Source organism: Pseudophryne corroboree (assembly GCF_028390025.1).
Source record: "Pseudophryne corroboree isolate aPseCor3 chromosome 3 unlocalized genomic scaffold, aPseCor3.hap2 SUPER_3_unloc_5, whole genome shotgun sequence".
Lineage (NCBI taxonomy): Eukaryota > Metazoa > Chordata > Amphibia > Anura > Myobatrachidae > Pseudophryne > Pseudophryne corroboree.
In genome coordinates, this window is record NW_026967541.1 from 1,471,028 (window position 1) to 1,496,576 (window position 25,549).

At 43.6% G+C, this 25,549-nt stretch overlaps 1 protein-coding gene across 1 annotated transcript in view; it reads right to left on the minus strand.

Moving 5' to 3' along the window:
• The window catches only part of LOC134984363 (zinc finger protein 615-like), a 177,878-nt gene extending 157,004 nt beyond the window's left edge, over positions 1 to 20,874 (minus strand). The window contains exons 1-2 of the mRNA XM_063949959.1: positions 20,345 to 20,874; positions 6,774 to 8,137 (exon numbers count right to left, since the gene is read on the minus strand). Coding sequence (XP_063806029.1) covers positions 6,774 to 8,137; positions 20,345 to 20,582 — 1,602 coding nt within the window. The 5' untranslated portion in view covers positions 20,583 to 20,874. The remainder of the gene's footprint in view (positions 1 to 6,773; positions 8,138 to 20,344) is intronic.
• Positions 20,875 to 25,549: the final 4,675 nt, after the last annotated feature.

A 25,549-nucleotide genomic window follows, 5' to 3' on the forward strand; every position in this document is an offset into this window, starting at 1 on the left:
TCCTTCATCTGTAGAAGCAAGCAAGCAGGGCAGTAAGGAGGCAGAAGCTGCTTCTAGTACCTTGGACCATGTAATGCTGGGCTGGCATCATCCACCCCTGGCGCTCAGCTAGACAACCATTTAGGATTGGTATTAAGTTCTCAGTACATGGAGCAAAAAGCAGGTCATCTGCATAGCAGTGGTAGACCAGGCCATGACGTCTGATTACATCACCCAGTGGTAGCATGTATATTTTATAAAGCATAGGAGATAGGATTGACCCTTGAGGAACATTGCACGACAGTGATAATTATACTCCAGAAGATTTCTCTGACGTCCTAAGTGGATGCTGGGACTCCGTAAGGACCACGGGGAATAGCGGCTCCGCAGGAGACTGGGCACAACTAAAGAAAGCTTTAGGACTACCTGGTGTGCACTGGCTCCTCCCCCTATGACCCTCCTCCAGACCTCAGTTAGAATCTTGTGCCCGGCTGAGCTGGATGCACACTAGGGGCTCTCCTGAGCTCTTAGATAAGAAAGTATAATTTAGTTTTTTTATTTTACAGTGAGACCTGCTGGCAACAGACTCACTGCTACGAGGGACTAAGGGGAGAAGAAGCGAACCTACCTGCTTGCAGCTAGCTTGGGCTTATTAGGCTACTGGACACCATTAGCTCCAGAGGGATCGAACACAGGGCCCGACCTCGATCGTCCGGTCCCGGAGCCGCGCCGCCGTCCCCCTTACAGAGCCAGAAGATGGTTCTGAAAATCGTCGGTAAAAGACTTCGGTCTTCAACAAGGTAATGCACAGCACTGCAGCTGTGCGCCATTGCTCCTCATGCACACCACACACTCCAGTCACTGATGGGTGCGGGGCGCTGGGGGGGGGGGGCCCTGAGCAGCAATATTAACACCTTGGCTGGCAAAAAAATCACAATATATAGTCCTAGAGGCTATATATGTGAAAAATACCCGCCAGAATTCCAGAAAAAAAGCAGGAGAAGCCCGCAGAAAAAGGGGCGGGGCTATCTCCCTCAGCACACTGGCGCCATTTTTCCCTCACGGCTTCGCTGGAAGGATCGCTCCCAGGCTCTCCCCAGCAGTGTCAAGCTACAAAAGGGTAAAAAAGAGGGGGGGGGGGGGCACTAAATCTAGGCGCAGTAGTGATATACAGGTTGAGTATCCCTTATCCAAAATGCTTGGGACCAGAGGAATTTTGGATATGGGATTTTTCCGTATTTTGGAATAATTGCATAACCTAATGAGGTATCATGGTGATGGGACCCAAGTCTAAGCACAGAATGCATTTATGTTACATATACACCTTATACTCACAGCCTGAAGGTCATTTTAACCAATATTTTTTATAACTTTGTGCATTAAACAAAGTGTGTGTACATTCACACAATTCATTTATGTTTCATATACACCTTAAACACACAGCCTGAAGGTCATTTAATACAATATTTTTATTACTTTGTGTATTAAACATAGTTTGTGTACATTGAGCCATCAAAAAACAAAGGTTTCATTATTTCACTCTCACTCAAAAAAGTCTGTATTTCGGAATATTCCGTATTTCGGAATATTTGGATATGGGATACTCAACCTGTATAAGCAGCTATAAGGGAAAATCACTCAGTTATAGTGTTCATCCCTGTGTTATATAGCGGTCTGGTGTGTGCTGGCATACTCTCCCTCTGTCTCCCCAAAGGACTTTGTGGGGTCCTGTCCTCTGTCAGAGCATTCCCTGTGTGTGTGCGGTGTGTCGGTACAGCTGTGTCGACATGTTTGATGAGGAGGCTTATGTGGAGGCGGAGCAGATGCCAATAAATGTGATGTCACCCCCTGCGGGGCAGACACCTGAATGGATGGACATGTGGAAGGAATTACGTGACAGTGTCAACTCCTTACATAAAAGGTTTGACGACATGGGACAGCCGGCTTCTCAGCCCGTGCCTGCCCAGGCGTCTCAAAAGCCATCAGGGGCTCTAAAACGCCCGCTACCTCAGATGGCAGACACAGATGTCGACACGGATACAGACTCCAGTGTCGACGACGATGAGACTAATGTAACTTCCAATAGGGCCACACGTTATATGATTGAGGCTATGAAAAATGTGTTGCACATTTCTGATATTAACCCAGCTACCACAAAAAAGGGTATTATGTTTCGGGAGAAAAAAACTTCCAGTGGTGTTTCCCCCATCTGAGGAATTAAATGAAGTGTGTGAAGAATCATGGGCTTCTCCCGATAAGAAACGGGTAATTTCTAAGACGTTACTGATGACGTACCCTTTCCCGCCAGAGGATAGGTCACGTTAGGAAACATCCCCTAGGATGGATAAAGCACTCACACGCTTGTCAAAGAAGGTGGCACTACCGTCTCCGGATACGGCCGCCGTAAAGGAGCATGCTGATAGAAAACAGGAGGCTATCCTGAAGTCTATATATACACACACACAGGTATTATACTGAGACCAGCTATTGTTTCAGCATGGATGTGCAGTGCTGCAGCTGCGTGGTCAGATTCCCTGTCGGAAAATATTGATACCTTAGACAGGGACACTATATTGCTAACCATAGAGCATATAAAAGACGCAGTCTTATACATGAGAGATGCACAGAGGGATATTTGCCGGCTGGCATCTAAAATAAGTGCAATGTCCATTTCTGCCAGGAGAGGGTTATGGACTCGGCAGTGGACAGGTGATGCAGATTCTAGAAGGCACATGGAAGTTTTGCCTTATAAAGGTGAGGAGTTGTTTGGGGATGATCTCTCGACCTTGTTTCCACAGCGACAGCTGGGAAGTCAGCATTTTTACCCCATGTTCCCTCACAGCCAAAGAAAGCACCGTATTATCAGGTACAGTCCTTTTCGACCCCATAAGGGCAAGCGGGTTAAAGGCGCGTCCTTTCTGCCCAGAGGCAGCATTTTTACCCCATGTTCCCTCACAGCCAAAGAAAGCACCGTATTATCAGGTACAGTCCTTTTCGACCCCATAAGGGCAAGCGGGTTAAAGGCGCGTCCTTTCTGCCCAGAGGCAGAGGTAGAGAAAAAAGCTGCAGCAGACAGCCAGTTCCCAGGAGCAAAAGCCCTCCCCCGCTTCCTCTAAATCCACCGCATGACGCTGGGGCTCCACAGGCGGAGCCAGGTACGGTGGGGGCCCGTCTCAAAAACTTCAGCAATCAGTGGGCTTGCTCACAGGTGGATCCCTGGATCCTTCAGGTAGTATCTCAGAGGTACAAGCTGGAATTCGAGACATCTCCCCCCCCACCGTTTCCTCAAATCTGCCTTGCCAACAACTCCCTCAGGCAGGGAGGCTGTGTTAGAGGCAATACACAAGCTGTATTCCCAGCAGGTGATAGTCAAGGTGCCCCTCCTTCAACAAGGACGGGGTTACTATTCCACAATGTTTGTGGTACCAAAACCGGATGGTTCGGTGAGACCCATTTTAAATTTGAAATCCTTAACACGTATATAAAAAAATTCAAGTTCAAGATGGAATCGCTCAGGGCGGTTATTGCAAGCCTGGACGAGGGGGATTACATGGTATCACTGGACATCAAGGATGCTTACCTGCATGTCCCCATTTACCATCCTCACCAGGAGTACCTCAGATTTGTGGTAGATTGTCATTACCAATTCCAGACGTTGCCGTTCGGTCTGTCCACGGCACCGAGGGTATTTACCAAGGTAATGGCCGAAATTAGTTTTAATTATCCCGTACTTGGACGATCTCCTGATAAAGGCGAGGTCCAGGGAGCAGTTGTTGGTCGGGGTAGCACTATCTCAGGAGGTGCTACAACAGCACGGTTGGATTCTAAATATTCCAAAGTCACAGCTGGTCCCTACGACATGTCTACTGTTCCTGGGGATGGTTCTGGACACAGACCAGAAAAAAGTGTTTCTCTCGGAGGAGAAAGCCAAGGAGCTGTCATCTCTAGTCAGAGGCCTCCTGAAACCAAGACAAGTGTCGGTGCATCCCTGCACGCGAGTCCTGGGAAAGATGGTAGCTTTCTACGAAGCAATTCCATTCGGCAGGTTCCATGCAAGAACTTTTCAGTGGGACCTGTTGGACAAGTGGTCCGGATCGCAACTTCAGATGCATCGGCGGATAACCCTGTCTCCAAGGACCAGGGTGTCTCTGCTGTGGTGGCTGTAGAGGGCTCATCTTCAAGAGGGCTGTAGGTTCGGCATACAGGACTGGATCCTGGTGACCACAGATGCCAGCCTTCGAGGCTGGGGGGCAGTCACACAGGGAAGAAATTTCCAGGGACTATGGTCAAACCAGGAGATTTCACTACACATAAATATTCTGGAACTAAGGGCCATTTACAATGCCCTAAGTCAAGCAAGACCCCTGCTTCAAAACCAGCCGGTACTGATTTAGTCAGACATCACGGCGATCGCCCATGTAAACCGACAGGGTGGCACGAGAAGCAGGATGGCAATGGCAGAAGCCACAAGGATTCTCCGATGGGCGGAAAATCATGTGTTAGCACTGTGAGCAGTGTTCATTCCGGGAGTGGACAACTGGGAAGCAGACTTCCTCAGCAGGCACGACCTCCACCCGGGAGAGTGGGGACTTCATCCAGAAGTCTTACAGCTGATTGTAAACCGTTGGGAACGGCCACAGGTGGACATGATGGCGTCCCGCCTAAACAAAAGGCTAGAAAGATATTGCGCCAGGTCGAGAGACCCTCAGGCAATAGCTGTGGACGCTCTAGTGACACCGTGGGTGTACCAGTCGGTTTATGTGTTCCCTCCTCTTCCTCTCATACCCAAGGTACTGAGGATAATAAGAAAAAGAGTAAGAACTATACTCATTGTTCCGGATTGGCCAAGAAGAGCTTGGTACCCGGAACTTCAAGAACTGATCTCAGAGGACCCATGGCCTCTGTCGCTCAGACAGGACCTGCTGCAGCAGGGGCCCTGTCTGTTCCAAGACTTACCGTGGCTGCGTTTGACGGCATGGCGGTTGAACGCCGGATCCTGAAGGAAAAGGGTATTCCGGAGGAAGTTATCCCTACACTGATTAAGGCTAGGAAAGAAGTGACCGCAAACCATTATCACCGCATATGGCGAAAATATGTTGCCTGGTGTGAGGCCAGGAAGGCCCCAATGGAGGAATTTCAGCTGGGGCGTTTTCTGCACTTCCTACAGTCAGGAGTGACTATGGGCCTAAAATTGGGTTCCATTAAGGTCCAAATTTTGGCTCTGTCGATTTTCTTCCATAAAGAACTGGCTTCACTGCCTGAAGTTCAGACATTTGTTAAAGGAATGCTGCATATTCAGGCCCCTTTTGTGCCTCCAGTGGCACCTTGGGATCTCAACGTGGTATTGGATTTCCTAAAGTCACATTGGTTTGAGCCACTTAAAACCGTGGATTTTAAATATCTCACGTGGAAAGTGGTCATGCTGTTGGCCTTGGCTTCGGCCAGGCGTGTGTCCGAATTGACGGCTTTGTCATGTAAAAGCCCTTATCTGATTTTCCATATGGATAGGGCAGAATTGAGGACTCGTCCCCAGTTTCTCCCTAAGGTGGTATCAGCTTTTCACTTGAACCAACCTATTGTGGTGCCTGCGGCTACTAGGGACTTGGAGGATACCAAGTTACTGGACGTAGTCAGGGTCTTGAAAATATGTTTCCAGGACGGCTGGAGTCAGGAAAACTGACTCGCTATTTATCCTGTATGCACCCAACAAGATAGGTGCTCCTGCTTCGAAGCAGACAATTGCTCGCTGGATCTGTAGCACAATTCAGCTTACGCATTCTGCGGCTGGACTGCCACATCCTAAATCTGTAAAAGCCCATTCCACAAGGAAGGTGGGCTCTTCTTGGGCGGCTGTCCGAGGTGTCTCGGCTTTACAACTTTGCCGAGCGGCTACTTGATCAGGGTCTAACACTTTTGCAAAATTCTACAAATTTGATACCCTGGCTGAGGAGGACCTTCAGTTTGCTCATTCTGTGCTGCAGAGTCATCCGCACTCTCCCGCCTGTTTGGGAGCTTTGGTATAATCCCCATGGTCCTTACGGAGTCCCAGCATCCACTTAGGACGTCAGAGAAAATAAGATTTTACTCACCAGTAAATCTATTTCTCGTAGTCCGTAGTGGATGCTGGGCGCCCATCCCAAGTGCGGATTGTCTGCAATGCTTGTATATGGTTATTGTTAAACTAAAGGGTTATTGTTGAAACATCTGTTGAGAGGCTCAGTTAATTTTTTATACTGTTAATTGGATATTGTATCACGAGTTATACGGTGTGATTGGTGTGGCTGGTATGAGTATTACCCGGGAATCAAAATCCTTCCTTATTGTGTCAGCTCTTCCGGGCACAGTATCCTGAAGTCTGGAGGAGGGTCATAGGGGGAGGAGCCAGTGCACACCAGGTAGTCCTAAAGCTTTCTTTAGTTGTGCCCAGTCTCCTGCGGAGCCGCTATTTCCCATGGTCCTTACAGAGTCCCAGCATCCACTACGGACTACGAGAAATAGATTTACCGGTGAGTAAAATCTTATTTTAAATGGTTCCGTAGTTGGGTAATGTCTAATATGTTTAACAAGAGCGGATTTATTTATCTCTCAGCATGAAAATGGCTTCTCACCTGTGAAATCGCTGATGTTTGACAAGAACTGATTTCCATGCAAAACATTTCCCACACTCAGAACAGAAGTACGGCTTCTCACCTGTGTGACTTCTCTGATGTGTAACAAGATCTGATTTCTGTGTAAAACATTTCCCACACTCACAACAGGAAAATGGCATCTCACCTGTGTGACTTCTGATGTGTAACAAGATCTGATTTCCGTGGAAAACATTTCCCACACTCAGCACAGGTATATGGCTTCTCACCTGAGTGACTTCTCTGATGTGTAACAAGATCTGATTTCCGTGCAAAACATTTCCGACACTCAGAACAGGAATATGGCTTTTCACCTGTGTGACTTCTCAGATGTGTAACAAGATTTGATTTATGTGCAAAATAATTCCCACACTGAGAACAGGAATATGGCTTCTCACCTGTGTGACTTTTCTGATGTGTAACAAGAATTGATTTCAATGCAAAACATTTCCCACACTCAGTACAGGAATATGGCTTCTCACCTGTGTGACTTCTCTGATGTGTAACAAGAATTGATTTCAATGCAAAACATTTCCCACACTCAGTACAGGAATATGGCTTCTCACCTGTGTGACTTCTCTGATGTGTAACAAGATATGATTTATATGTAAAGCATTTCCCACACTCAGAACAGGAAAATAGCTTCTCACCTGTGTGACTCCTCTGATGTGTAACAAGATTTGATTTATATGCAAAACATTTCCCACACTCAAAACAGGAATATGGCTTCTCACCTGTGTGACTTTTCTGATGTGTAACAAGATATGATTTCGATGCAAAACATTTCCCACACTGAGAACAGGAATATGGCTTCTCACCTGTGTGACTCCTCTGATGTGTAACAAGATTTGATTTCCATGCAAAACATTTCCCACACTCAGAACAGAAGTACGGCTTCTCACCTGTGTGACTTCTCTGATGTGTAACAAGATCTGATTTCCGTGGAAAACATTGCCTACACTCAGCACAGGTATATGGCTTCTCACCTGTGTGACTTCTCTGATGTGTAACAAAAGCTGATGTCTGTGCAAAACATTTCCCACACTCAGAACAGGAATATGGCTTCTCACCTGTGTGACTTCTCTGATGTGTAACAAGTTCTGATTTCCGTGGAAAACATTTCCTACACTCAGAACAGGAATATGGCTTTTCACCTGTGTGACTTCTCTGATGTGTAACAAGAGCTGATTTGTGTGTAAAAAATTTCCCACACTCAGAACATGGAAATGGCCTCTCACTTGCCTTAGCTGGCTGATGGGTAATAAGCTTTGTATTCTGTGTAAAACATTTGGCATCTATAGAACAGGGAAACACTGTATCTACTCTCAGAGCTGTAACAGATGCTCCAATATCAGAGTGATCAGGAGAACATTTCCCAGGATCAGAGAGACCAGCTGATAGAGCTGGATGTATAATTGGGGTAATGGGATTATCTCCTGGAGAATCAGGTCTACTATCATTTTCTTTTAGGTCACAATCCGGGGATAACATTAGATGTCCTTCTGTGATATTCCTGTTTGTGTGTCCATCTGCTGGAAATAAAATACATTAAAATATAAAATGAGTAGACAAGACCGAGGGTGTTACAGGATACAATATATAATTCTATAACTGACATTTTTTTTACCTGTAATCATTAAAAAACAAAAAAGCTAGGATGCTTATACTGGAGATTCATCATGTGGGATTACTAGAGGTGACATGGACACTAATGTGGGATTACTAGAGGTGACATGGGCACTCATGTGGGATTACTAGAGGTGACATGGACGCTCATGTGGGATTACTAGAGGTGACGTGGACGCTCATGTGGGATTACTAGAGGTGACATGGATGCTGATGTGGGATTACTAGAAGTGACATGGACGCTCATGTGGGATTACTAGTGGTGACATGGACGCTCATGTGGGATTACAAGAGGTGACATGGACGCTCATGTGGGATTACTAGAGGTGACATGGACGCTCATGTGGGATTACTAGAGGTGACGTGGACGCTCATGTGGGATTACTAGAGGACATGGACACTGATGTGGGATTACTAGAGGTGACATGGACGCTCATGTGGGATTACTAGTGGTGACATGGACGCTCATGTGGGATTACTAGAGGTGACATAGACGCTCATGTGGGATTACTAGAGGTGACATGGGCACTCATGTGGGATTACTAGAGGTGACATGGGCACTCATGTGGGATTACTAGAGGTGACATGGATGCTGATGTGGGATTACTAGAAGTGACATGGACGCTCATGTGGGATTACTAGTGGTGACATGGACGCTCATGTGGGATTACAAGAGGTGACATGGACGCTCATGTGGGATTACTAGAGGTGACATGGACGCTCATGTGGGATTACTAGAGGTGACGTGGACGCTCATGTGGGATTACTAGAGGACATGGACGCTGATGTGGGATTACTAGAGGTGACATGGACGCTGATGTGGGATTACTAGTGGTGACATGGACGCTCATGTGGGATTACTAGAGGTGACATGGACGCTCATGTGGGATTACTAGAGGTGACATGGACGCTCATGTGGGATTACTAGACGTGACATGGACGCTCATGTGGGATTACTAGAGGTGACATGGACGCTAATGTGGGATTTACTATAGGTGACATGGACACTCATGTGGGATTACTAGAGGTGACATGGGCACTCATGTGGGATTACTAGAGGTGACATGGACGCTCATGTGGGATTACTAGAGGTGACACCGACGCTCATGTGGGATTACTAGAGGTGACATGGGTTTTGCAATAATAAAACGGCAAAGAAGAGAAAGTGATGTCCTGTTTGCGCACTAATAAATAATATATAACCTTTATTAAGTACAGTAAAGTATGTAAGATAAATCAGTGATATATTAAACACAAAGGTAAATGTATAAAGTTGAATAAAGTAATAAAGAAACAAGTGTATTTGTTGTTACACATCGGCATGTATATTATATTGGGTGATAACTGATTCAGTGCTGGTAATCCTGTTCAGTAAGAATATATTTATATATTACACCCATACGAGGACGGGCTAAATTACATTCAATTATATTGTGGCAGAGTTTCCTCCAGCGGTAATCTCAATGTAACATCACACTGTATGTATAAACACTTTATGGGGGGGATTCAGTTCATTGCAAAAACTCCCTATCCAATTAACCTTAAAGGTATCCAGATGTCACACACAGTTCCCATTACTGTTTTAGAAACTGGGAACTACGCAGCCGTTTTGGGTCCTATGTACGGCATGGTCCCCTGAATCTAGCTACCTCCCATGATGCATTGCACACGCATGGGCAGAAAACAGTTGGTGACATCCAGGCCTGTCATTAAATATGTGTATTCGGTGTGGGAAATCGTCCCTCTTGTTATATGGGTGTGCCTATCAGGGAATGAGGGCTCTAAGGCGGATTTGTTCCTTACAGAATGTGTATGACCTGTTTATACATGAAGATATTGATTATTGTATTATAGGGTGTAATGTCTTGGTCACCATGGTGACTGCCCAGCCAGGTAAGCTATCCTGTGTCTCTTTGGCAGTGTTGCTGTGTGACCTACAGGAAGTCCCAAGGCCGACACCGCACACTGCCCCCTCTCTCACTGGAGGCCATGAACAGCTGAAGGGGCTCTGACATCACAAATGACTGCAAGGGGTTAATAGCGACCAGTTTTATTGCCCCGAGATGCAAATCCCCCTGTCAATGTGATGGAGTAGGCTTTATTGTAACCTTGTCTTTGTCAGACAGCCAGGCACCAAAATCCGCAGGGGTAAGTGGGGAAAACAGACTGTTCTGTAGCCAGTCCCTTCATTCATATCACCCAAAGCTAGGCCTCAAGGGTGTCACCCATCAGGTAAAAGCAGAGGTTTTATAACGGCAAACCGAGGACTTTATATGTTATCTCAGATCACTTCCTGAAACCTGAGATACTGGAACTGTGGCGTCTTGGTTCCTGTCCAGGGGACTCCTCAGGCCAAAGTGGTTTGGACATGGTAAGGTTCTCAGAGTGTGGTTAATACTGCTGTCCATTCTGTATGTAGTGTATATAGATTGTATTTACTGATGTTACATGTATATCCAGTGTGTGTAAAATAGAGGTATCATTTGTATCTTTGCTCTTGTGTGTCCTGTGTGATCTGTAGGACTTAGAGAAGGAACCAGGGTGCCAGTTAGGCACATACATAGACCTAGGACCTTCACATTTGGTGGCAAGCAGTGGGTATTGCACAACTACACCTTCCCATTTGCTGATATGGAAGATGGACACCTATTAACCAGCTGGCAGGGGATCTATGAGGACTGTGTCCAAGAGGAGATAACCATGGATGGGGTATTATTGTCCTACTTCCTGACCACCAGTCGAGGGTGGCATCATGCCCCAGGCTGACCAGCATATTCAGCTGACAAGACAATTATGAATTATTGTTCCCACTTAGCAATTTAGAGAGTGAGGAGCTGAAATCTGAGTGCTGGTCTGTACCTTGTGGTTTAGAAAGGACACGTGTATCAGAGGCTGATAACCCAAGATCAGAGCAGGAACTAGATGGGGATATGTTGCGCTACTGTAAGCCCCATAAAAGTTTTGTGGACTGTAACTATGTCAGCACTAGGAGACATACAAGCAAATGCTGATACAGTGGATGTTAGGAGACAACACTTGCAACCCAGTATTCTCTGTGATGTAGAAGACTCAAGTCTAGCCAGCATAGCACAGAGGAGAGAAAGGGATAATGCGCCTGGGGTCATGAAGGAGATGCCAGCAAGAGTAAGAATAGCATTCAGCCAGGCCCTCAGCCGGTCAGGCTGGACGAGGTGAGCGATCTGGGGAAGATGGAGGATCCCCCAGGTGACATCCAGCAATAATCCACTGAGGGGGCAACAGTGATGTAAGGCACAAAGGATGGGGTAGGGGCTGTTGAGGGGATAGCATAAGAAGATCTGCAGATACCCCCTGCAGACAACTTCTGTGCTGTTGGTAACTGCAGACGGAGGTCCTCAACCGTTGCCTACCACTGCCAGGTTTCTGGATACGGGCCTGCTGATGCAGATTACGCTCCTTGGAAAAGTGATTTATAGTAAAAGGACTGAGTTCTCCACATTAGTCCCAGTGCTTGGAGGGTTATATTATTACCATATGTCTCCTGCTTCTGATGGATGATGGAACCATCAGTATATGGACTAGAGCAGCAGGGATGTAAGGAGCATGAAGAGAGTTCCCTTTGTAAATTCTCCATACAGGGAAGTTACCCATTGCAATGGCTGACATGGAGGATGAAGAGGGAAAACACTGCTGTCTCCAAGCTTGCAGAAACCATTCCCAATATTCATATGAAGGCCCGGCGAGGGTACAAAGGTGACCCCTGTACTGGGCATCAAAGTGCCAAGGGGCCCCAAGAAACAATATTACTACACAAATTAAATGTGTAACACGCTGGCCGGCAGAGCAAAAATATGAAAAAACAAACAAAAGTGTCTCACCCATAGTGCATATGTGCAAAAGTAATCAAAGATGGCGCATGACGATGTGTGGCTCTTGCGTGTGATGTGCGGCGCTGGTGCGTCGGTATATGCCTTTCCTGGATTATGCAGTGGGCCCCTAGTAGAAGCTGACCCAGCTGAGGAAGCAGCACTTGATTCGCAGCAGCCGCAGCACATAAGCGGTAGGACAACATCTCTGTCCATTACTCTGCAGCACATACGTTACTTGCACTACACTCCCTCATTCATTGTGTGTGTCTAGTATCCACATTAACTCTTCTGCTGTCCTAACAATCGAGAGGTCATCAATAAATCTCAAATAAAGTGCCACTTCAGACCCGAAATGTTCTTTTCTATGATAATGGGTACTATTTACAAGTGCCAGGCTGTGCCATGGGGTCCTAAGTGGCCCCAGCATATGCCAATACTTTCATGGCATCTACAGAAATAGCATTTTTTTTTTTACCAAAATGGTCTTCGGTCTGAAGTGGCACACTGCCTGATTTATACTGATGACCTCTTGGTTGTAGTAGACTGCTGCCAGATCTGTGCAAACTGAAGAAGTCAGCCTCCCACCCCGGGTCCCCCCAGGAGGAGGCCTGCACCATCAGGCTGATGGCTTATCTTCAGATTTGAAAACCGGTCTGGTAGCCCAATACCTTTTAGTTTTTCCAGACCTGTTGGATTGGGACTGTTTGCCTTTACCCTTTCCTTTTCCTTGATTCGGAAAGGACCGGAAAGCTGACTCCAATAAACTGTTAATTCCTTACCAAAAAAATATCTCCAGTAAGCAAAGATAAGACCCCAGAATCTTCCTGGATTCTGAGTCAGCTTACCATGTACACAGCCAACCCGCTGCTGTCTGAGAGGCCATTGTACCCATATCCAGGTCCACTTATCGCTGCCTGTTTGATATGTGCAATGTGAGATCTTTACTCTCTAGATGCCACTAATATATCCTCCTTCGATGCATCAGCCCAAGCCATGGCTGGTCTAACGATTGTACAAGACAAAAGAAAAAATGGTCTTTAGAAAACCATCAACTCTCCTATCCGTGGCATCATTTACTGATGTTGAAAACAAAAGTAATGCAGATTTTCGCACCAATCTAAGACCTGCGAATCTACTTTGGGAGCCACGTGCCTTTTTTTTTTTTAAACAGTCTCCAGCTGGACGAGGATAATTGGAATTCCACTTCTTGGAATTCTAACTTACTACTGGGCGTAACCCAAAATTTCCATCAGCTGTTTTGGGATGTTTTAAACACAGTTGCCTTAGTTTTTAAAACAGGCTCTGCTGCCTCTTCTAAGGATAGAATGGCTTACATAGCACTAATTTGAACAGGTATGTCCTCTAAGCTGAGACCTTCCGAAGTGCAATGAGTCCTCATCCTCCAACGAATCCTCATCTAAAACATGTGTAGACTGTGAAGATGTTGTATCATGTCTATGTGATTTACTTACCACCAGCCTTTCAGCCTGCTTTTTTGAGAGTGATAAAAAAGTGGAAAGAGAGGGTTGGCGCTGAGGGTGAAATAAAAGATTGATACTTATCTAAATAACGGGGTGTGTTGACTTTATGGTGTCTCTGCTTTCCCCTTTATATTCTTAATATTATTCCTCCAAAGAATTACGGACAGTGCATGTAAAATAAGGATTGCAATGATTGTAGATTATATGTTGAACCCAATTACGGATGAATTATTCCTGTCTGGTTATTCTTATATGTAATTTATCTTAATAGATGTACCTACACAATAAATGGTATAATGAAACCCATAGCAGTTTCTTTTCAGAAGATTTAGGAACCGCACATATTTCAATAGGGTAATCTCATGAGGTGGACCCGTACCTCAACTTACACAATGAAAATTGATAGCAGACTTATCAACGTATCTTTAAGACAAGACCACGCTCCAATAAAGTACAACAAAACAGTGCACAGAATGGGTTCCTACAGTGCGTACCTAACTTACACTGGTTAGGTGTAATATCCTCATATAAAGGTATCTTTCAAGTACAAAAGGGCGTACCAGTACTCACAGGTGTTCTTATATATTGCAGTCACAAAAAAAGGGAAAAAAGACTAGGATAGGGATTGGAGGGAAAGGGGGAAGGGTAAGGTCAGTTGCACAGGATAGAAATTTATAGAAAAGGCCCCTAATTTATATGTTTTATTAATCATTCATATTTAGAGGGGGTGCTACCACAGATCATGTTGTAGATATGTAGCAAGGGGAAAGGAAGGGATCTGTCTTGGGTGCACAAAATTTAAAATATAACTTTTAATTGTTGCCGTTAAGAATTTTAGATTATGGTGTATTCTACTGAGTAGCTAGTATGCGAAATATTAAAAACCACAAATAACAAATATGTGAAAGTATAACAACACTGTGAATTACAAAAAAGAAGAAAATAAACAATAGATTTAAAAAAATGAGCGTCTGTTTAGTGTCTGTTCTGTTATATCCCTGTTTTCATATATATCAGCAATGTTACAAATCAATGATATACATGGATGTGTTTCTATTCAAATGGTAGCTTCAATGCTTTTTATATGTATCAGCAGTGTTGCAAATCAGTGTTACACAATGATATGATAGCTTCAATGCTTAGAAGAATGTTATTACCACTTCATTATTTAAATGGAATGCCTTTGGCACTGTGCCCAGATTTTGTATATGTCAGCAATGTTACATGTTTATTTATAAATATATTTGTGTTCAAATGGTAGCTTCAATACTTAGAGGAGTGTTTTTAACACTTCAATATTGAGATGGATGTTTCTGGCACAGAGCCCAGATTTAATAACTGAAACATATGTTGCAATCTTTGAGAATTATATTGTATTGGTCCTGTATTCGTAAGTTTTGTTGCTAGTCACTCAAACTTGCAAGATCAGTCGCACATATATTTTGTGTGCTGTTATTCTCATTAATTTAAGGGACAATATAAATAAATGTTGCATCCTATAGTTATTTCATTGATGTATAAATCTCTGTGTAATAGTATGATATCTCCTTTCAGAATTAGTCAGATTTTCAATCGTTTTATTTAATGATGTGATATTTCACTGATAGTTCACCTCTCACTCATAGTGTCAGGTGTCTGTCTTATATCTGAAGATCTTCTGGTCATATCCCCCTTGATAGTTTTGTATGATATCACATCACCTCTCACTTATAGTGTCAGGTGCATTAGGTATCAGAGAATAGTCCTGTGATATCTCTCACATGTGAGATTGAGTGCTGATTCGCCTCTCACTTATAGTGTCAGGCGTACTATATATTGGGGGAGGTAATCCTATGATATTCTTTGATTATGTGTCAGTACACCTCTCACTCATGGTGTCAGGTGTTATGTTCTTAGTTACTAATGGATATCACGCTATATATCGCTAGAGATTTATTCTGATGATGATATAACAGATTTATTAATCCCAAAGAGGGATGCAACATAAGAGAGGCAAGTTTGAGTCTAATATATGAATGGAGCTCAGTTATTTATAACAAATGTATAGCGATTATAAACAGGAAAATTTAACAATATAATGAATGTATATAAATAAATATTAGATTGCAGTCAAGTGTGCAGTAGATAGTCTATAGTTATATTTTGTCAGTTACTGTGATCTATTGTGATTTGATCACTTCAATAACTTTTCATCCATGTATATGGCTCAGAATCAGGTGTACAGTCAGCGCTCTGTGGCTAAGCTAATTACTGTGCTCTGATAGTTTTATTATTCACCCAGTTAAGATGTGGTGAAATAATCATATGATCCTCTATTACGTGCCACTTGTGTTGCAGATTCCTTTAACAGAATATTGTTTATTATCAATATATATCAGTTTCTAACAATTCTTTTACGGTAAATCTGCATCTCAGTGACAGCCTGTATTAGTGTCTACAAGCGATAACCACTGTATGCAAGCTGATATATTACTTCACACTCCGTATGTAATTTGCTTGTCACAGTCCACATATGCTGTGTATTCTTGTTCACACGCGTGGATATAATGCCAGTCTGTTATCAGTGTTTAGAGCAATATTCTTTAAACTGGCTATCACCCTGATGGACACATATGATCACAGTATTTCACTTGCCTAGATGAATATATATATATATATATATAGAGACTTCTAAACAATCACTATTACGCTAAGACCAGTATGCTTATTAACATTCTGCACGTAGAGTGTCTGTTAGAACTCGTGTCTCTTATATCTAAATTGCGCGATCTTAATCACTCTGGATTCTGAGACTAAACAATAAATTTTCTTATATTGGATACATTGCATATTCAAAGTACATTTCTTATTAATTATATATTTTTAACAGGAGAAGCAGACACGTAGGACGCTCAGGTCCTACGTACGTTTCACAATAGCTTCGTCAGGGTAACCCGAGGCCGTTACTGGAGTATCCTTTTATTCTACCCGCTGCCTATCATATTGTCCCGCGGGGAATTCAAACTTAATTAGCCGTTACGGCCCATTGCGAGCTGCTGTAATTAGTATACCTCTAATCCGAGGCTCATAGTACCGTGCAGAATATACGAAGATTATGTATAGTAATGTAATAATTTTCCCACAGTTTATTTGCCCGCAAAGGAGCACTATTTTCCCTTTATAGTGATGTTTTATTATCCTCATAAATATTAAACTATCTACGCTGTGTTTTGACAGTATCGTCTGTCATTTACAAGGATTTCTGAAATCCATTCTCCAGTCTCCCTGGGTCCATAAAGTGATCTATATGGGAGGCATCTGTTGGAAATGTATAAGTTTTTATTATTATATTAATGACCATTTGAATAATTATAAACTGAAACACTACCCATCTACCAATGTATATATGCTTCTTATTGATAAATGGTACATGTATACGTATAATAATGAATATTACTGTTTATTCTAAATATACTATAACAAAACAAAATTATACTAATTAGTGTCATTCATTTAGATATTTCATAATCTGATAAATAGGTGTACCGAAATAAATAAACCAATATTATAATCTTTATGTGTTATGATGGTATTGAAAAGGTAATAAACAAAGAATTTTTAATTAAGAGTGTATTTAAAAATTATTAGTGAATTTTTAAAGGAGGGGAATAAGAAAGATATATGCTCCGTATGTGGTTCAAGTGACTGGGATCTATGCTGATATGTGAGTGTACGTGTCATAGATTAATGTGTTATGTGTGTCATTTTTGTACTGGGTAAAACAAGGGGGGGGGTGTTATTAACACTGGTGCAAAGTGACTTACAAACAAAATCAAAAATTAATTAAAGATTGGTGTGTCTGACTGTGCAAAAGAAAAAGACAAACCCAAGTGAATAGTAATAATAATAATGAAAGAACGTTTATCATGGCTTTTATTACATGTGTGTTAATGTGTCCATAAGTATGTGTGATATTAAACATAATAGTGTATTATAAAAGAAATATAATGTGAATTGCTGGGTGAATAAATAACTGGTACATGGGATCGATAATTACTCGGTACAGATATGTGTACCTGATGTTTATAAATTGGTATTTGGAGATGGTTGTGTGTATATCCTATATGGTTCATGATATATTCTGTGAGAATGGTTGTGCGTAAATCCTGATATATTCTTATATATATAGATATAATAATTTGTCTAATATGTTGGGATTATGAAACCTCAAGACGACATGGTAAGTATATATTTCTGCATATATTTATCAGCCACTTAGTAAGCCTGACATAATATACTTGCAGATATATATGATAAATGCATATTAATTGAAATATATCCATATATTAAATACCATATATGATATATTAAATATTAATATTCATAAATATGATTCCATAAATCAATAATATATATATATACACACACACACACACACACACACACACACACATATATGTATATATATATATATATATATATATATATACACAAGCAGAGGGTCCACACTCACGTTGGAGTATATAAAATGCTGGGGTGACATCCAATGAGAGGAAAAAAATCCAACTCCAATACAATTTTCAAATAAGGGGAGCACTCACCAGTCTTCAAGCAGACATAAGATTTATTGAAGCCATCAGTAGTAGATAAATTAGATCGACGTTTCGGTCATGTTTCTGACCTTTGTCAGGATACCAGTACAGTGAACTAGTGCCACATATATACCCATATAAATCCCACCCTCCAATTAATCTCAGCAACTCCCCCACTCCCCATATCAACAACAATTACTAATAGCATACTAAACATTTACATGCTTATGTTAAAAACAGAGAATCATCATGTCATGATAGATAGATTAATCCATGAATCTATTAAACTTACCCCCTCATGCAATCTCTGACCTGCATTCACTATCGATAAGGTCCACATGCGGCGTGCGTTCCACTGCGGGCCGAACTTCCGGTCTGTGGAACGCACATGCTGTATCCTCTGTGCGTACATCCTGTGTGTTGTTTCTAGTGGTTGCCTAGTAACCGCCTAGTCCCGGTCTGTCAGGAGGTCACCAGGCGCTAGTAGCGGCTATACTGTATATAAAGGTCACATGTCTGGTTCTGCAGGTTGCTTAGCAACATCGGGCCGCCAGGATAATGAGCATGAATATTTAAACATCAGCTCATGGACTATTAGGGGTGCCAAATCCCCGAATCGACAGATCATCTTCCTTGGTCCATTACATATGAATCCTGTATATAGTCTAATCAACCCATATTAGGGGGATACAATCAAATGCATACATATATATATAAGTACAATGACACAGAACGTGCACATATGTGTAGATGGTGACACTAAAGTTACTGGATGATCATTGTGAATGTCTGAGGTATTGATATAATAAAAGTTTGTTGAGATATTGTTTCTTTTTCAGATGGAGCAATGGGTCGTGCACGTGATGCGACTGGCAAAAGGGAGCCATTGGTTTTGCACGAGACCGGCATTTGTTTGTTGGTGATCCCTTGTAGACAGTGAGTAGTATCCATCTACAGTGGAAGAAGCATGGATACCAAGAATCTCAGCGGCGGAACAGTGGGCGAAAGTAGATCATGACAAATCGGGACCACAGGCATTTAGGGCGCCTAGCAACCACCAATCATTCCAAACGCATCAGGAACTGCTCCAACAGTACAATGCCAGACCCAGCCAAGCAGTCCCAGATCTGGTGAATTGGAGGGCCACGTGAGATGTGGCACGTCAGACTGGTGCTCTGAAAACCAATAGAAGCCTTTCGGCAACTATTCCGCCGCTGAGAGTACACCTAAAGTTTAACACTAATGTGATAGCTGTTTTTATGGTAATTATTTTGAGCAATAGAGTAGGACCTGCAGTATAGTGGGGTCCCTTGTCGGGAGCTGCAGGCTTAAATGCACTGAGCAATACATGAACTATAAATCCACTTTTTATTATGGTTAGCTAAAATAGTGAGTGCAAGACACATTTATGTATGTAGTAAGGCTACTGGGAGACCTTAGATTGAGCAATATTGGATCTGGCCATTACATTCCCTAAAGTCATAACCTCAGAACTGCACAGAGCAGGAACTATTATTCACAAGTAATTAGGAATGTGTTCATCATGAACAAGTCCACAATTACCGTCTAAAGGTTACACAATCATTTCAGGTCTACACAACTGATATTTGAGGATAAAGCCTTTAACAGAAAACACCCCTGAAGAAGTCACTATTGAAGAAACGCGTTGGTGATACACAATTTGGATTTAGAGTGAATTGGAGTGGATAAGAACAAGCTCGCCCATGCAAGGGTGACAACAAGTGCAAAACGCTTGTCTTATGATTATACAGATATGTACTTGTGATAAGCTTTTAATCTGTTTTACTTGAAGTTCTAGATTCAAATTTCATTTTGTTTCTGAATCTTATACAAATTGTATTTGGTGACCTCAGGTCTACTGTATAGCAGGAAATATTCCATACCTGCATCATCTAACAAAATGCATATAAATTAGGCACTCCACAAAAAACAATACTAATTATAGTATATACACACTTATATACACATTTATATATAATCACTAATAATAAACTTCTGCTTGTTACTTTTCATAACATTATAGTGTTGTGTGTAATAACTCTCTACATGTGATATTTGTCATGGATAGCCTTGTGTTAGAAACACCCAACTGAGAACAGGGCTGATGGCGGAGGAGGGTGTAGGATAAGAGATTGCTGTAGTGACTGAGCAATGAGAATATGTGACTTCTGTAATAAGTGTTTATTACTCACCTGTGCTGATATCTGTAGGGATCTCCTCCTCCTTACACTGCTGATCACCCCTCACATACGTCTCTTCTTCTCCCTCTATATCTTCTGCCTTTATATCAGTCACACACGTCTCATCTTCTCCCTCTATATCTTCTGCCTTTATATCAGTCACATAAGTCTCTTCTTCTCCCTCTATATCTTCTGCCTTTATATCAGTCACATACGTCTCTTCTTCTCCCTCTATATCTTCTGCCTTCATATCAGTCACATATGTCTCTTCTTCTCCCTCTGTATCTTCTGTCTTTATATCAGTCACATATGTCTCTTCTTCTCTGTCTATATCTTCTGCCTTTATATCAGTCACATACGTCTCTTCTTCTCCCTCTATATCTTCTGCCTTTATATCAGTCACATACGTCTCTTCTTCTCCCTCTATATCTTCTGCCTTTATATCAGTCACATACGTCTCTTCTTCTCCCTCTGTATCTTCTGCCTTTATATCAGTCACATACGTCTTTTCTTCTCCCTCTATATCTTCTGCCTTTATATCAGACAGACGTTCTTCCTAAATTACCCAAAAAATAGGATTTTAATACATACCGGTAAATCCTTTTCTCTTAGTCCGTAGAGGATGCTGGGGTCACATCAAGAACCATGGGGTATAGATGGGATACACAGGAGACATGGGCACTTTAAGACTTTCAAAGGGGTGTGAACGGACTCCTCTCTCTATGCCCCTCCTCCAGTCTCGTTATAGGAACTGTGCCCAGAGAGATGGACATTTCAAGGAAAAGGATTTATTGTTAAACTAAGGTGAGATACATACCAGCTCACACCTCAAGCACGCCGTGCAACATGGCATTTAACACAACGCAAGTCAACGGCATGAACATCATCAGCAACAGACCGACTATAAACGTAACACAACATGTGTGTAACCATACCCAATAACTGCAGATACAGTACGCACTGGGACGGGCGCCCAGCATCCTCTACGGACTAAGAGAAAAGGATTTACCGGTAGGTATTAAAATCCTATTTTCTCACACGTCCTAGAGGATGCTGGGGTCACATCAAGAACCATGAGGTTATACCAAAGCACTAGAATGGGCGGGAGAGTGCGGATGACTCTGCAGCACCGAATGACCAAACATGAGGTCCTCATTAGCCAGGGTATCAAACTTGTAGAACTTCGCAAAGGTGTTTGAACCTGACCAAGTAGCTGCTCAGCAGAGTTGTAATGCCGAGACACCCCGGGCAGCCGCCCAGGACGAGCCCACCTTTCTGGTAAAATGGGCCTTTACCGATTTCGGTAACGGCAATCCAGCCATAGAATGAGCCTGCTGAATCGTAGGACAGATCCAGCGCGCAATAGTCTGCTTGGAAGCAGGAGCCCCAATTTTATTGTGAGCATACAGGACAAACAGAGCCTCCGTTTTCCTAAACTGAGCCATTCTGGCTACATAAATTTTCAAAGCTCTTACTACATCGAGAAACTTTGATTCCAGCAAGGCGTCAGTAGCCACTGGCACCAAAATAGGTTGGTTCAAGTGGAACGAAGAAACGACTTTCGGCAGAAGCTGCTGACGAGTCCTCAATTCTGCTCTATCTTCATGGAAGATCAAATAAGGGGTCTTGTGAGACAAGGCCGCCAATTCAGACACCCACCTTGCAGATGCCAAGGCCAACAGCATGACCAGTTTCCAAGTAAGAAATTTTAACTCTACCTTCTGCAAAGGTTCAAACCAATGAGATTGCAGGAATTGCAACACCACGTTAAGATCCCACGGTGCCACAGGGGGGCACAAAGGGAGGTTGGATGTGCAACACGCCTTTCACGAAGGTCTGAACTTCTGGAAGAGAGGCCAATTGTTTTTGGAAGAAAACCGATAAGGCTGAAATTTGAACTTTAATTGAGCCCACTTAAGGCCCGCATCCATACCGACTTGTAGAAAATGGAGAAAACGTACTAGCTGAAAGTCTTCCGTAGGAACCTTCCTGGATTCACACCAAGACATGTATTTTCTCCAAATATGGTGGTAATGTTTCGACGTTACTCCCTTCCTGGCCTGAATAAGTTCCTCGGGAATACCCTTCCGGGCTAGGATCCGGCGTTCAACCTCCAAGCCGTCAAATGAAGTCGCGGTAAGTCTTGGAACACGCACCTGCTGTAACAGATCCTCCCCCAGAGGAAGAGGCCAGGGATCTCCTACGAGTAATTCCAGAAGATACGGATACCAAACCCTTCTTGGCCAGTCTGGAACAATGAGGATCGCTCGAACCTTTGTTCTTCTTATGCTCTTTATCACTTTTGGAATGAGTGGAAGCGGAGGAAACACGTACACCAATTGAAACACCCACGGTGTCACTCTAGGGCATCCACTGCTATTGCTTCAGGGTCTCTTGACCTGGAACAATATCTCTGAAGTTTCTTGTTGAGGCGAGACGCCATCATGTCTATTTGAGGAATTCCCTTAAAGACTTATCACTTCTGCAAAGACCTCTTAATGAAGACCCCACTCTCCTGGATGGAGATTGTGTCTGCTGAGGAAGTCTGCTTCCCAGTTGTCCACTCCTGGAATGAAGATCGCTGACAGAGCGCTTGTATGCCTTTCCGCCCAATGGAGCACATTTGTGGCCTCTGCTATTGCTGCTCTGCACTTTGTTCCGTCCTGGCGGTTTATGTACGCTACTGCTGTTATTTTGTCCGACTGAATCAAGACGGGCCGATTACGAAGAAGATGTTCGCTTACAGAAGGCCATTGTGAATGGCCCTTAACTCCAGAACGTTTATGTGTAGACACATTTCCTGGCTTGACCATCTTCCCTGGAAGCTTTCCCCCTGCGTGACTGCTCTCCAGCCTCGGAGACTTGCATCCGTGGTCACTACGATCCAGTCCTGGATCCCGAACCTGCATCCCTCTAGGAGGTGAGAACTGTGCAGCCACCACAGGAGTGAGATTCTGGTCTTGGAAGACAGGGTTATCCTTCGGTGCATGTGCAGATGGGACCCGGACCACTTGTCCAACAGGTCCCACTGTAACACTCTGGCATGGAATCTGCCAAACTGAATGGCCTCGTAGGCCGCCACCATCTTTCCCAGCAACCGAGTGCATCGATACTCTTGCTGGTTTCAGCAATTGTTTGACCAGACATTGAAGTTCCAGAGCCTTTTCCACTGGAAGAAAGACTCTCTGTAATTCTGTGTCCAGAATCATTCCCAAAAACGACAGCCGTCTCGTCGGAACCAACTGTGATTTTGGCAAGTTTAGGAGCCAACCATGTTGCTGCAGAATTGTGAGGGAGAGCATAATGTTCTGCATCAATTGGTCCCTGGATCTCGCCTTTATCAGGAGATCGTCCAAGTACGGGATAATCGTGACTCCTTGTTTGCGTAGGAGAACCATAATTTTGGCCATTACTTTGGTGAAAACCCTCGGAGCCGTGGACAGACCAAATGGCAACGTCTGATATTGGTAATAACAATCCTGAACTACAAACCTCAGGTAAGCCTGATGTGGGGAATAAATGGGAACATGCAAGTAGGCATCCTTTATGTCTACTGACACCATAAAATCCCCCTCCTCCAGACTGGAGATCACTGCCTGGAGAGATTCCATCTTGAATTTGAATTTTTTTAGGTAGAAATTGAGGGATTTGAGGTTCAGGATTCGTCTGACTGAGCCATCTGGCTTCGGGACCACGAACAGGCTCGAATAAATGCCTTCTCTCTGTTGCGACGGGGGAACCCTGACTATGACTTGATTGTGACACAATTTTTGTATTGCGGCGCATACCACCTCCCTGTCTGGAAGAGAAGCTGGTAAGGCTGATTTGAAAAATCGGTGAGGGGAGACGTCTTGAAACTCCAGTTTGTACCCCATGGACACTATTTCTAAAACCCATGAGCCCAGAACTGACTGAAGAGCCTGAGACATGCTTCCACTGGTGCAGACTTCCGCAGAGGAGTCCCAGCGTCATGTGGTGGACTTGGCAGAAGCCAGGGAGGACTTCTACTCCTGGGAACCGGCCACGGCCGGTAATCGTTTACCTTTTCCCTTTCCTCTAGTAGCAAGGAAGGAAGACCCTCGGCCCCTTCTGTATTTATTGGGACGAAAGGACTGCATCTGATAGTGGTGTGCTTTCTTTTGTGGTGCAGGCACATAAGGTAAAAATGATGATTTACCCGCGGTAGCCGTAGATACCAAATCAGCGAGGCCGTCAACAAACAAATCACCACCCTTATACGGTAGAGACTCCATAGCTATCTTAGCGTCAGCATCAGCATTCCATTGATGAATCCACAATGCTCTCCTAGCTGAGACTGCCATGGCATTGGCTCGTGATCCCAAGAGGCCAATATCTCTCGCAGCTTCTTTTAGGTAGACTGCAGCGTCCCTGATATGACCCAGTGTCAGAAGAATGCTATTCCTATCTAGGGTATCCAATTCAGACGACAGGTTATCTGCCCATTTTTTTCGATAGCACTACTCACCCACGCAGATGCAATGGCTGGTCTGAGTAGCGTACCCGTGGTGACATAAATGGATTTCAATGTATTTTCCTGCCTACGATCTGCAGGATCCTTTAGGGCTGCCGTGTCAGGGGACGGGAGAGCCACCTTTTTGGACAGCCGTGATAGAGCTTTGTCCACAATGGGGGGTGACTCCCACTTTTCCCTATCCCCAGAGGGGAACGGATACACCACTGGAATCCTTTTGGGAATTTGAAACTTTTTGTCAGGACTTTCCCAAACCTTTTCACAAAGCGCGTTCAGTTCATGAGAGGAAACATTACCACAGGTTTCTTCCCTTTAAACATACAGACCCTTGTATCAGGAACAGTAGGGTCCTCAGTGATATGTAATACATCTTTTATAGCCACAATCATGTACTGAATGCTCTTTGCCAGTTTTGGATCTAATCTGGCATCACTATAGTCGACACTTGAGTCAGTGTCCGTGTCGGTATCCGTGTCTGCCTGCTGGGCAAATTAACATTTTTGTGACCCCGAGGAGGTCTGGACTTGAAACAACACATCCTCTACGGATTTCTTCCAAGCCTGGTTCTGAGACTCAGATTTATCCAATCTTTTATTTATAATTCAAAGCACTCAAAACATTCACCCCATCAGGTGTCGGTGGTGCCGATAGGGTCACTCCCACAGCCATTTGTGTCCCTAACATAGTCTCCTCCTGGGAAGAGCACTCCGCCTCAGACATGCCGA